Source organism: Pseudopipra pipra, chromosome 26 (genome assembly GCF_036250125.1).
Source record: "Pseudopipra pipra isolate bDixPip1 chromosome 26, bDixPip1.hap1, whole genome shotgun sequence".
Classification (NCBI taxonomy): Eukaryota; Metazoa; Chordata; class Aves; order Passeriformes; family Pipridae; genus Pseudopipra; species Pseudopipra pipra.
Genome location: NC_087574.1, coordinates 4,298,019 through 4,310,040, shown reverse-complemented (window position 1 = coordinate 4,310,040; position 12,022 = coordinate 4,298,019). Strand labels below are relative to the sequence as shown.

At 47.0% G+C, this 12,022-nt stretch overlaps 1 protein-coding gene and 1 long non-coding RNA gene across 2 annotated transcripts in view; one reads left to right on the top strand and one right to left on the bottom strand.

The window, feature by feature from the left end:
- LOC135402772 (uncharacterized) overlaps positions 1 to 12,022 on the top strand; it is a 149,087-nt gene that overhangs the window by 82,671 nt on the left and 54,394 nt on the right. The window lies entirely within an intron of this gene.
- Positions 5,680 to 10,848, bottom strand: LOC135402754 (keratin, type I cytoskeletal 13-like). The gene is made up of 9 exons (XM_064636206.1): positions 10,140 to 10,848; positions 9,968 to 10,050; positions 9,279 to 9,435; positions 8,849 to 9,010; positions 8,364 to 8,489; positions 7,920 to 8,158; positions 7,359 to 7,639; positions 6,803 to 6,904; positions 5,680 to 6,001 (listed from the first exon to the last, which is right to left on the bottom strand). Exons 1-9 carry the CDS (start codon positions 10,755 to 10,757, stop codon positions 5,976 to 5,978), a joined length of 1,794 nt encoding a protein of 597 aa, XP_064492276.1. The 5' UTR covers positions 10,758 to 10,848; the 3' UTR covers positions 5,680 to 5,975.

The window sequence follows — 12,022 nt, the reverse complement described above, 5'->3', positions numbered from 1 at the left end:
TCCATATTTATACGTTTGACACTGGGTGTCACCATCAGGGTGTTTCCTTCTCCCAGGGCATTTACCAAATTTCTTGTTTGTGCCAAGAATTATTTGCTGAACAGTATTTTTGTGCAGCTATCTCAGGCAATCCAGCCCACGGCTGGGCTTCTGGGGCTTGGGTAAGGTTTAACATCTCACTTCTTTTGGGTGACATCTTTTTCATTTAGCTTTTCCTGGAATAGGTACTTTCTTTGCTAAGATTTTGTAGCTGCTATCGCCAAAGACTGTTGTTTGTTCTCTTTTGCTCTTTCCTGTGTTGTGTATTTCAGATCTTCTACACACCTTATATTCCTTTTCTCACCATATGTGATAGTGCAAGAGTTTTATTAATAGGACTGTGTGACTTGTGTCTAGAGATTGTCCAACTCGTGTGTCCCTGCCAGCACTTAAAGAACATATTTAGTGATATGAACAGGCTATTTCAAGCAATGCAGAGGGATTCTTATTTAAAAATCAAACTGCCTCCTTTGTGAAGAAAGCACCAGGACAGCACACAGAGAGCCAAGTCCTAGAACTCAAATGGAAAAAAAAATACTGGACTTTTTTCACCAAGAAGCTGCTGATCTAAAACAGGGGGAAGATCAAGGATACTTTAAATGTATTACAAAGTCAATTGTAGCCCAATTAGAAGCTGTATTATTGCAGACAGTTACCTCAAAACTACTGTGTGGGAAGACTTTTTATCGTTTAATATAAAGCAGCTCATGCTCTCTATTGTCAATGTGTCATATATTGCAGGTGATAAAGTACATCTGTATTATGTCTACTGCTCTTAAAGCAGAGATCCTTGAGACTCTAAAATAACATCCTGACAGAAAAGGCAGTTTAAATCAGACTGTTGAGACCACAAAAGAAATGACCCCACACTTCAGTGTCGTCCTGATCCCAGAAGCTGACCCAGTGAAGGGTTTCCATCCTGCCTTGGGGGTTGGATGCTAAGCCAGTGTCTGAAGGCAGATGTGCAAACAGCAAACCACCAGCAGTCTTGTCTTGCTATAGATGGACCCAAACTGTCCCAGAGAGCTCAGGGGAAGGGGCACAGTTTCCCAGTGACAGTTCTGTGTAACCGAAATGTCTCCATCAGCCTCCCTCCTCCCCACGGGGTCACGGAGTCTCTAAGGACTGGAGGCAGTTACAGGGTGTAGCAATTTCTCCCCTAAACCTCAGGTGCAGGAGCAGAGGCAACACCCGAAGAACTGCCATTTGTGCTCTGCTGTCCTGCTCCCAGCATCTCCAGGAGCCCTTGGAGATGGGAATGCAGTGCAGGCCTTGCTTTCCAAAGGCTGCCTTTGTGGGAAGTTGTAGATTCAGGATTATTTACCATTTTCTAACCTCATCCCTCCTCCTGGCCTTTGCTCCGTGCCTGTGCCGGTTGCTCTGTTGCTGCTTAGGCAATCGCTTTCAAAAGCTCCCAGATTTTATCTTGCTATTTGATCTCTCAATGGCTCAAAGGTGATGAAAGATTCCGAGCAGGTTGGTGATGTGATAATTTCTCCTGAGTCTCAGCTGGAGGCTGGTCCTGACACCCCAGCAGCATAAACAGTTTCTGCTTCTGCACGGTCTGTTATTGGTGCAGAGAGATGGAGTTTGCTGGGGGCAAAATGCTTTTTCATTTTAGTGCTTTTTTGTCTCTGGGTCTGGGGAATGTCACCTTGCCAGTGGGGCCCTTTGTCACAAACTCTGCCGTGGTAAAATGGATTATCACATTCAAATTCCCATCAGAGACTCCGGGAATATTCCTTAGAGATGCTTTTCATAGCCAAGCTAGAACAATCTGTGGGTTTGTAGGTGATAGTGAGCAAAGTAATTCCTGTAATTATTAAAAGTAAAAAAAATTGCCAAAAGAGTCTCTTACTCTGTTTCTCTATTTTCTGAAAACATTGTTTCCTATTCAGGGTCTTTTTCCATATGTACCTGTTCACAAAAGGGATTTGTCTACACTGGAAAATGGACACTTCTTATTGCAGGATTAAGAAAAAGTTTAAAAAGATCAAAGCAATGACAGAAAAGAAAGTCAAAGCATTGAGGGTGGAGAACTTCCACTAACCTCAACATTTCATTGTAGTTCTGTGTTGTTTCCACTATTTGTATATAAAGGAGGATCACAAGTCACAGATTTTGCCTTCAGATCTCTGGTAGCTCATAAGTCACATGCTCTCAGGATGTTCCTGTTTTGTCTTCAGCATTGCTATGATTTAATTTTTGTTACTAATTTCACCTTGGAGGTTTTATAGAAACCCTGCTGGCTGTGAGGCTGGGCCATATTCCAAAATATTCCTGCAGCTCAGAGTTGCCCTTGGGATGTTTGGTTTCTGTCAGTCACTGTGTGTCTGTCTGGAGTCTGACACTGAAGTGCCTGAAAAATACAGGTGAACTCGAGTACTTCATGCTCCAGTAAAGTTGCACACACTGAATTCCCTCCTGGCTCATTTTAACTTATTAATTATTAAATATTTAACTGTGCAAATGTTTACAAACAAGAGAAGATCTGTTCTGTGGGCAGGATGCATTTTTCATTTCTGAGCTCATTTAAAGAGCCTTCAAAGAATCTTGTTCTCTGATGCTTTCCTCTAATGTGTTATAGGATGATGTGAATTTATGGAATTATTACCTAACAGGAACTGGCAGTTTTAGGTCCTTCTCTGGTCTCTTTCCTATACGTGATGCACAGTTGAATCATTAATGTTTCTGTGTAGATATAGCATCCATATGTTATATAGCACTGCTGTTTCCCAGTCAGAGCAGAATAAGGGCATTTATCCCCCAGCCTGCAGGTGCTGGAATGTTCCAGCCCTGTTCAGAGCATCTCCTCAGCCCAGCACACGGCTCAGCTCAGCTGCCCTCCCTTCACTCTTGCTCTGTGACTGTTTTCCTTTCAATCAGGCCTCGTGATTGGTATCAATCACGTGCTCCAAGACTAGGAGGCTTTTCCAGCAGGCTGGAGCTGCTGCATTCAAAAAGAGCTGGAGGAAATGTGTTCTCAGCTTTGTGTCTGTGCACTGGCAAACTGAAGCATTTCCCCTTAATTCACTGTCACTCTGATGCCTCAGGCAACTGCTGGAGTTTATTCTTTTCACCTATTTAACCACCCCTTCCCATCACTCTTAGATATTTTTGTAAGAAGAGTGAACACTTCAAACCGAGGTTTGTCTGAGATGGGTGTTACCCCTCATGGAAGTGAAGCAAATCCAGGTGGACTCTGGGAGGAGTCGAGTTCCTTCCCCCCAGCGCAGTGACTTTGCTGTTCTCATTGTGCAGCCCTTGAATATGGCCTTGAATATGGCAGGATTTGGCAATTAAGAGGCCTGACAGCGCTCAACAAAAGAGAGATCAGCACAGTACACACAGGCAGTTTGGAAATTACAGCTGTGCCTTCAGATGGACACAGGGATTGCCAGGGAGCTCTGAAGCCAAACAGGCAGGAGTTTGTGCACACTGAGTTTTGCCTCAGGTTGCTCTGAAGGTCTTGTTCCAACAGGTACCTCAATTATCTCCTCAGAGCACTAATAGGAACACCAGATAAGTATCCGAATTGCAACACTTTGTGCTCATAAAATTAAAGCTTATTATGCTGATTAATCCCTAGCGAAATGCGTGCAAATAAAAAGTGCCAAGTTCTCCTCGTTCCTCAGTATCACTGCGGCCCCACTTTGAGCCTGCCCTGAGCTTTGACACCTGACACTACAATGTCTGTGTTTCTTACTCCTGCTCTGCAGTGGTTTTTCTAGCTCTGTTCTTCCATGTGAGCCTGTTCTCTCAGTAAGCAGGTGCCAGTGGTAACCCAGCTGCAGGCTTTGTAATACAAAATGGAAAAAGGAAAGAATCCTTAAACTGGCATTTTCTTCCAGGGTCTGGTAAGAAACCATCACAATTCAGAGTGCTTTTTGTCTGTAGTGAGCACTGATGCCATGACTGAGTGGGGGTTTTTGTGAGTCTATTGGTGGTTTGTATTTATTTTGTCACATACTGTAAAATGTAGCAAATAAACTTTATTATGAAGCTGATTTGCATTGTAGATGCAGACTAAAGGTAGAGATTTTAGGTAAGGAAGAATATGGTGCAATCAATGCTGAGTAGCAAAAGTAGTAATAGTACTCTTATAATTACTTATCCTAATGGCTCAGAAATTGTGCCTTATTTAACATATCCATATAAGCCATTAAATCAGCAGCAGAGCTGCCCTGGGTATTGCCACACGCTGCATCCTCGTACGTGTTTGTGCTCAGTGCTGTTTTCTCAGCCCCTGAACTGCCCCACAGCCCTTCCCACACTCCACTTTCTGCTTTGCTTCCCCAAGGATCATTTCAGAGGAGTTTCTCCTGCAAGGTTATGTGCAGAGATGCCTGAGGATTAGACAACTGGCCGTAAAATACTAAAGGGAAGTTGTATTTTTGGAAAGCAGGGCAGGAGCAAGAGGGGCCGGCAGTGCTCAGAGCTGCTGTGGTGGCACAGAGCAGTGCAGTCCAGCACAGAGAGGCTGCTGCTCCAAGGAAATCATATCCAATCACCCCAACAGCCTCCTGGGTGTCACTGTGGGACCAGAGACCAGGTAAATCACTGTAGCTCACCCTGGGACAGCCAGGAAGCAGGCACTGAGCAGGAACAGTTTTGAGGTTAAGCTGGCAGGCTCCGAGGGGAGGTGTGAGAAGCAGGGCTCCTGGAGCACTCCTTAATTTGGGCTGTCAGTTGAGTACCCTGGACAGACAGGTCTGAGAAAGAGCTGTCACCACCTGCCAGAGGTGGAAAGCGAGCAGAGCAATTGGAGGAAGCAGGTTCAGAAGACAGGGAACAAAACAGGGACAAGAGCGATGTGAGGCTGCAAGGGGTTAAAATTGAAGAGGGTGGTTTTGCAGCAGGTGGGAGTTGGGGGTATCCTGGCAAATGATCATCAACAACCAGCAGGTTGGGGACATCAGCACGTGCACGAGGTGACCTGGTCCCTCAGGCCCCCAGACAGACACTGGTCAGGAAAAACAATTTTATTCTTCCTTTCTTCGTTTTCCAGTTCCAATCCCATGTCTGAGAGCCCGGCGTGAGGCAGCGCCGTGAATCACCGGCACGGCTCGGCCTGGGATCAGGGCTCAGCATTCCCGTTCCCATGGCCTCCCACTCAGCCTGCATTTCCCAACCTTCTCCCGTGGGTGATGCCTTCATCAGAGGGAAAAAACAAACCTTGTGATTGTAAAACTCAGAGAGAAAGGCTCACAGCAGTGATAGTCCTGCTTGGGTTTTAGCAGGCGAGTGGGGAAGTGCGCAGGAGGAAGGAGGTATCATGAGCAGGAGTCATGTGAGGAACCCCCTGCGTTATTTTCAGGGGAAATTCTCCATGGAGCCCATATTTTAAACAGGTTTTCTAGGGAAGAGTCAGTTCCTTAAGCCCCCCTCTTGTCCCAGATAGAAGGCAATAGCAGAAGTGAGTGGGTTTGTTGACTGTGAGTTTTCCCATCACAGGGCCCACTGAGCAGTTCCCAGCAGTGTAGTCTGCAGAGCTTTGCCCAGTGAATCTTAAATGGTGAACTGCAAACTCAGGGTCCTGTGGATAACCTGACACATTATTGTGTGTTCCACAGGTAGGGCTTGATATTTGTAACTGATTCAAACAAAAACCCCCACCAAAGGAACTTGAACCAGACACGGTTTTCTGGTTGCATCACAGAGAAGCAAAGATTTATTAGCATTTATTGCACAGGAACACCAATCACGGTAGAGATTAACTCAGGTAACAGTGATTCGGAACAGAAAGACAGGTGGAAGCAGCAGACAGGCCATGCAGGGAGCTCTGAGGAGCCCCTGCAGTGAGCAGTGTTGGGTAACTTGAACAAGTGCTGGCTCCTGCTCGTGGCAGAGCCGTGTTCGGCCGTGCTCGTAGAGTCTTGCTTGGTCCAGAGGCCTCACTGGGGAAGTCCTGCAGTGGAAGATGCTGCTCCTGCCAATCACTCCTCAGACCTTCTAAAACTCCCTGAGGAAAGATGGAGGGAAGCAAGAAATTCTTTGAAGAAGTGTGATCTCATTCAGCATTTTTAGCCCTGTGTTACTCCCCGAGTACCCCCTGTGCAGTCTCGGTGCACCAGGGCTGTTCCAGCCTCCCAGAAAAGTTTGAACAGTGTCAGACTTGTGTTTGTACCTGTGTGTGCAGCTTTAGCAATGAGCTGCACAGACCTGCTTCTGTTCTCAGCTGTGGGAGTGCAAATCACTTTAGAGTGGCTGAGCAGTGTAAACCAAATACAGATGAACTCAGAATGTACGTTTTTGTGTGTACAGACATTTACAGCAAAATTTTGTAAGTTAAAGATAGATGGCACATGACATGTTTTAATCTTGCCTACCAAGCATTAATATATGTAGGAGCATTGCAGGTCAGATGGGATGTTTGATCAGAGGAGTGAATTTTTACAGAGGAGTTTGCAAAGCCTATGTATGAATTTTTAAAAATCAAATTTTCCCAAAGAATCGTCCTCATAACACAAAATCCTTCTGAATTCACTCCCTTTGTTGCCAGCAGCAGGAGAGTGTGTGCACTGTTCCTGCTGTCTGCATGGGTGGCTCCAGGCCCTTTGGGTGAGAGCCAGCTCTCATGTCATGAGACTGTCAGTCTGTGGTGGAAACAACGTGTTTGGGAGACAGATTGACTGACAGAGGCCGATGAAGCCTCAATACAGGATCAAAATGGAAGTGAACCTTTCTAAAAATGACAATTTCCTGTTCATATTCCCCATTTTCAGGCGTTTGTCTGAGGTGCTTTGAGGACCTGGAGCCTTACCCAGTCTCATGTGTTTTATGGCTTCGGACACTTCCTCCATGGTTGCTCCTCTCCCCAGTGTTTTGTTCCCTTCCAGGCACAGCTTCATGTTTTCAGCACTTCCTGGAACCACAGCCGGGAAATCAGACACAGATCAGACCTTTCTGTCTTTTGCTACTTGAGTCTTTTGCAGCCAATGCCTCTCATATTTTAAATGTCTGGAGTGTTCCTTCCAACTGCTGTGCCCTGCTTTAACCATGCCCCCTTAACACCAGTGACATTTCTAACCACTGACTTCCCTGCTCCCCTGCATGCTTTGGATTGGGCATCGTTTTCCCTTTCCCCCCTTCATTTCCTCTTTCCACACAACCCTTCCTGCCACCCTCCCTCTTCAGTGGAGTCACTGCAAGTGCTGCCATGTTGAGTTGTCACTGTGTAAGAACAAATGTCAGAGTGGCCTTAAAACACAACTGGGGAAAAATAGCAAAATATTTCCAGGAAGGAAGTTGTCATATCCCTTCCTGCTATTCAGAGAGGATTGTTAATGGCAGGATGTACTTCTTTATTCCATTTTTACCTGGGCTTTCACAAGAGTCACCAGGCTGGGACTGGGACGATGAAGAGCGGAAGAGGCAGGATTTGCCCCCTCCTCCTCCTCCTCCTCCTCCTCCACTGCCACCTCCTCCACCTGAGGTTTTACCACAGGTTCCACCTCCTGTTCTTCCTCCACTCCCTCCTCCTCCGCCTTCAGAAGAGGAAGATCTTCCACAGGATCCTCCAGTTCCTCCTCCACTGCTTCCTCCTCCATGACCTCCTCCTTCTCCTGAAGATCCACCATCGGCTCCTCCCTGTGCAGGTCTGTAAGCAGGAAAGGGTGTGTTATTTCCTTCTTACCCTTCATTTTCCCAGATAGCAGCACTTCCTGCTGGTACTTAGGGGAAGAAATGACAAATCACAATACTAAATATTTTTGTGAAAATCCAGCTTTGCACCCTGCCAGCTAAGATTTATGTGAATTCTTGTGGTTGTAATAAATATGTTGATGATTAATCAGTTGTACCAGTCCCTAACATAAATATTGCTGCCTTCCTCTTCCCCTGATTGCAGAGATGGCAAGTTAATAAATTGATGTCTTTACTTAATTCTGTATCTCAGGCCGTGCTGCCCCTTCTCCAGCAGCGCCCGGTACTGCTGGATCTCCTGCTCCAGGCGGGTCTTGATGCCCAGCAGCATCTTGTACTCCTCGTTCTGGCTCTCCATCTCGCAGCGGATGCTGGCCAGCTCCTCCTCCAAGGGGCTGATCATGCACTGGATCTGCTGCAGCTGCATGTTATAGCGACGTTCCGTGTCCTCCAGGTTGGACTGCAAAGAGTCGACCTGCAAGGGCCAAACAAAATGCGGCGTTGGTGGGAATGTGGCAGGATCAGAGCGTTCTTGTGCCCCACATGGGACAGATCTCACATGGTGTCAGAGGCACCCAGCATCTTCACTGACTGTTGTGCCAGCTACAGCTGCCCTCCTGTCACCCCAGCAACCCCTGGGTTTTTTGCAAATCCAAGGATTGGGAGCACTTGTTACCTACCATGCTGAGCTGCGACTGCAGCTCAATCTCCAGGCTCTGATATTCACGTCTCAGCTCAGAGATCTGCCGGTTGCTTGATTCCACCTCCTGGCCACTTGAGTGGACTTGCTGGCTCACTTCCTCCATCTGAAAAATTAATGTACAGAACTGGAGTTTCTGACTTTTACTTACAGTGTCAACATGGCAGTTTATCATGGGACCAGCTGGAACAGTTTTTTGGGGCCTGCTTGGAGCCGCAGCTCAGAGTGGCAGCAGCAAACAACTCAGGTGAAAACTCAAAGTTGCAGAAGGGCCACTGGTAATATGGGGCTGTTACACTTCCTCGTGTGGCTCTGCCAAAACAGTTCGAGCCCATTTGTGATTTCCCTCATTTTGGTCAAAGGGATTCTACCATTATTTCCTAATAGCAATGGATGCTGTGTCATTCCTCTACAGGGGCTGGTGTTTTCCTTTTTAACATGAACATTCCAACTGTCACCCTTTACCTTGCTTTCATACCACTTTTCAACCTCTGCATGGTTCTTCTGAATAATGGCTTCATATTCTTGTCTCATCTCATTGAGCTTTTTCAGCAGATCCTCTCCTGGAGCAGCGTTGACCTTCACGCTCACATCCCCGCTGGACTGGGATTCCAGCTGTTTTATTTCCTGCAGAGAAAAGCCAGGCCCAGGACAATGAACACAAACGGAGCCTTTCAACAGCATACATATATATATATATATATATATATATATATATATATATATTGGGGGGAGTTGTGTTGCAATTATTTGGCCTTGACTTCGAGCCATTGCTTGTTGAGGGGCTGAGCTCAGGGCCCCCCCTGGCACAGCCTGGCCCTGGTGGGTATTTCATGCCGAGGTTTCCCCTGCAGCACCTCCAGTCTGTGGGGTTTTGTTGCTTTTTCGCTCTTACCTCCTCGTGGTTCTTCTTGACGTCGATCATCTCCTCCTTCAGAGACTCGAACTGCATTTCCAGGTCAGACCTGCACAGGGTCAGGCTGTCCAGGAGGGGCCTCAGGCTGTTGAGATCGGCCTCCACGTTCTGCCGGAGCCCACACTCGGTCTCGTACCTGTGCCAGGGACAGTGCAGAGAGGTCAGCCCTGCTCTTCCCATCCCAGTTCTCCTACTGACATTATTTATGGAGAAGTTCACCTATTCCAGTATCAGTGTCTGCTTTTGTGTCTGTACTTCAGTGCATGTAGCATCCCTCAACCAGCAGAATTAGGAAATCATCAGCCAGTGCTTACCATTTAAAATTAATATTACTTAATAACATTATTATTCTTTATACTTAATACATTTAAAGGTTAATATTAATATTGAACTTTAATATTTTATTCTGTGGTATCTTTCATCATCTCTTTGACCTGCAACTTTGTGCAGGGTCCATCCATCTGGTTCAGAGACAGCATTCCCACCAAAGATCATTCTAGAAATATTGAAAATTTTGAAGTTTCACAAATTATTTCAGTTGTGCTGCCATAGAACCAGGAGGAACCCAAGTCCCTGTGGATTGATATTTGCTTATGGAATTAATTTATGAAGTTCAGGAAAGCAGGAGGAAGGAAATCAGTGGCTGGAAAAGAGGAATATATATTTACTTTACTCTAAAGTCTTCTGCAGTCATCCTCGTGTTATCCAGGTCCAAAAGTACCTTGTGGGTGTCCACAGCCGCAGTCACGATCTAGAAGAGAAACAACGTGCTGGGCAAACATTCCCTGAGAACCTCTCAGCCTGTCAGAGCTTCAGCTCCTCTGGCAAAGAGCATCCTACCTGGCTTTGAAGTTCTTCAATTTGTCCATAATAGTGGCTGTAGTCCTTTGGGCCAGAAGGACCTTGCTTCTGGTACCACTCCCTGATTAATTGTTCCAGCTGAGCGTTTTCCGTTTCCAGATTCCTGACCGTCTCCAGGTAGGAAGCCAGGCGCTCGTTGAGGCTCTGCATGGTCAGCTTCTCGTCGTAGGAGAGAATTCCCACGTTCCCTCCAGGAAAGCCAAAGCTGCCACCGCTGAAACCAGCACCACCTCCACCAAAGCCTCCTCCACAAGCAGCACCAAACCCGCTCCCCCCTGACCTGAAGCCCGTTCCCATTCCCCCTCCACAGTATCCGGCAGCCATCCCTCCTCCGCAGCTGTGGCTGCTCATCCCTCCTCCGTAGCTGCTGCGCCTGATACTCCCATACCCACCAGCTGCCCCACCACAGCTGCTCCGGGAGCTTCCTCCACCACAACTGCTGCCAGAAAACCTGCCACCGCCGCTGCTCCTGGAGGAGATCCTCCTTGAGGAGGCCGAGGAATGCGAGCTGCCCCCTCCTCCTCCCCCACTGCTGGCACCGCCACCGCTGCTCCCTCGCAGGCAGCTCTTCAGGGGCTGCTTCGAGCCACAGCTCATCCTGGCAGCAGCAAAGAACTCAGGTGAAAACTCAAAGCTGGTCTTACAGTTGTCCTGGAATCATAGCTCCAAATTCCAGCCGGCCTCCTCTGCATTTATAGCCAAGACAGAGGGTGTCGCCGTGGAAGGGAGTACCCGCTTTCCATGTGCATTTGCAAGCCCTAATTTGCCAAAGGGAGATGCTTGGCAGTGTCAGGAAGCTTAACCCTTCCTCTAAGTGTTTGTGACCATTTGTTTATTCATACAAAACATGTAATTTCTGTTGGGTGGCTCTGAGTGGGGGAGATCTTTGCTGAGATCTAGTGCACTGACTTACAGTCATCCCAAAGAAACTCATCCCACTCACCTCGTCCTGGTCACATCCCTCTCAACACAACAACACTCTGCCACAATAAGGGACAGTGGTGGATGTTCCCATCTCTCTTCTAATGTTCAGATATTTGTCAAGGAATACTGGCTGATTGTTTTATAGTTACCTGATATTTTCATAGATTTATGGTTATTCTTTGCTGTGTGCTCCTTATTTTTAGTCCTTGATTGCTTTATGCCTTTGGAAAGCCCATCCCAGGATGTGAGTTGTAGGTACAATGAACCACTCTGACTTCTTTATAATATCTCGTAAAAGCTCAGAGAACACTGGCAAATGTCACGTGTCAGCAATTATTCCAATCACACCTCTACAATTGTGTTTTATAAATAACAATTTAATTATGAAAAAGGGTGTTACAACAACTGCAGAACAGCTCCGTGTCAGGCTGTGAGGAATGGAAGTGTGGCAGGTTGTTTCTGGAAATAACCCTTCATGTGCTCGGACCAAATGCAGGTACAGGAGGGCCGAGACACCTGGGGAAGCATCCTGGCTCTGGGCTGGTCTCTCCTGACATTCCTGGGAGTGTCAGAGGTCCTGTTCTCACTCCTGAAGGGAATTCACAAATTTACCAGGATGTTTTCCCCACGCAGCACAAATACAAACATCCTTGGAGGAGAAAGGTGAAGTTTCTGATTTGGAGATTAAGTCAATAAACTACATCACATTTTCCCTTCAGATTCGTTTTCCACCCACAGACACATCTTACATCTTCTTCTTTCAAGATTGTATCTTTGCCCAAGGCTCGTGAGCTCTCCCCGTGCCTTGAGCCTCAGCCAGTGTCACCTCAGCCAGTGTCACCTCTCCCCTGGGTGCCTCTCCCCCCGTCCTCCTGCCAGACAAATCCCAGTCTGTTACTGTCGCACCTGGGTGGAACTCGTCGTGTGATGTCCAATTT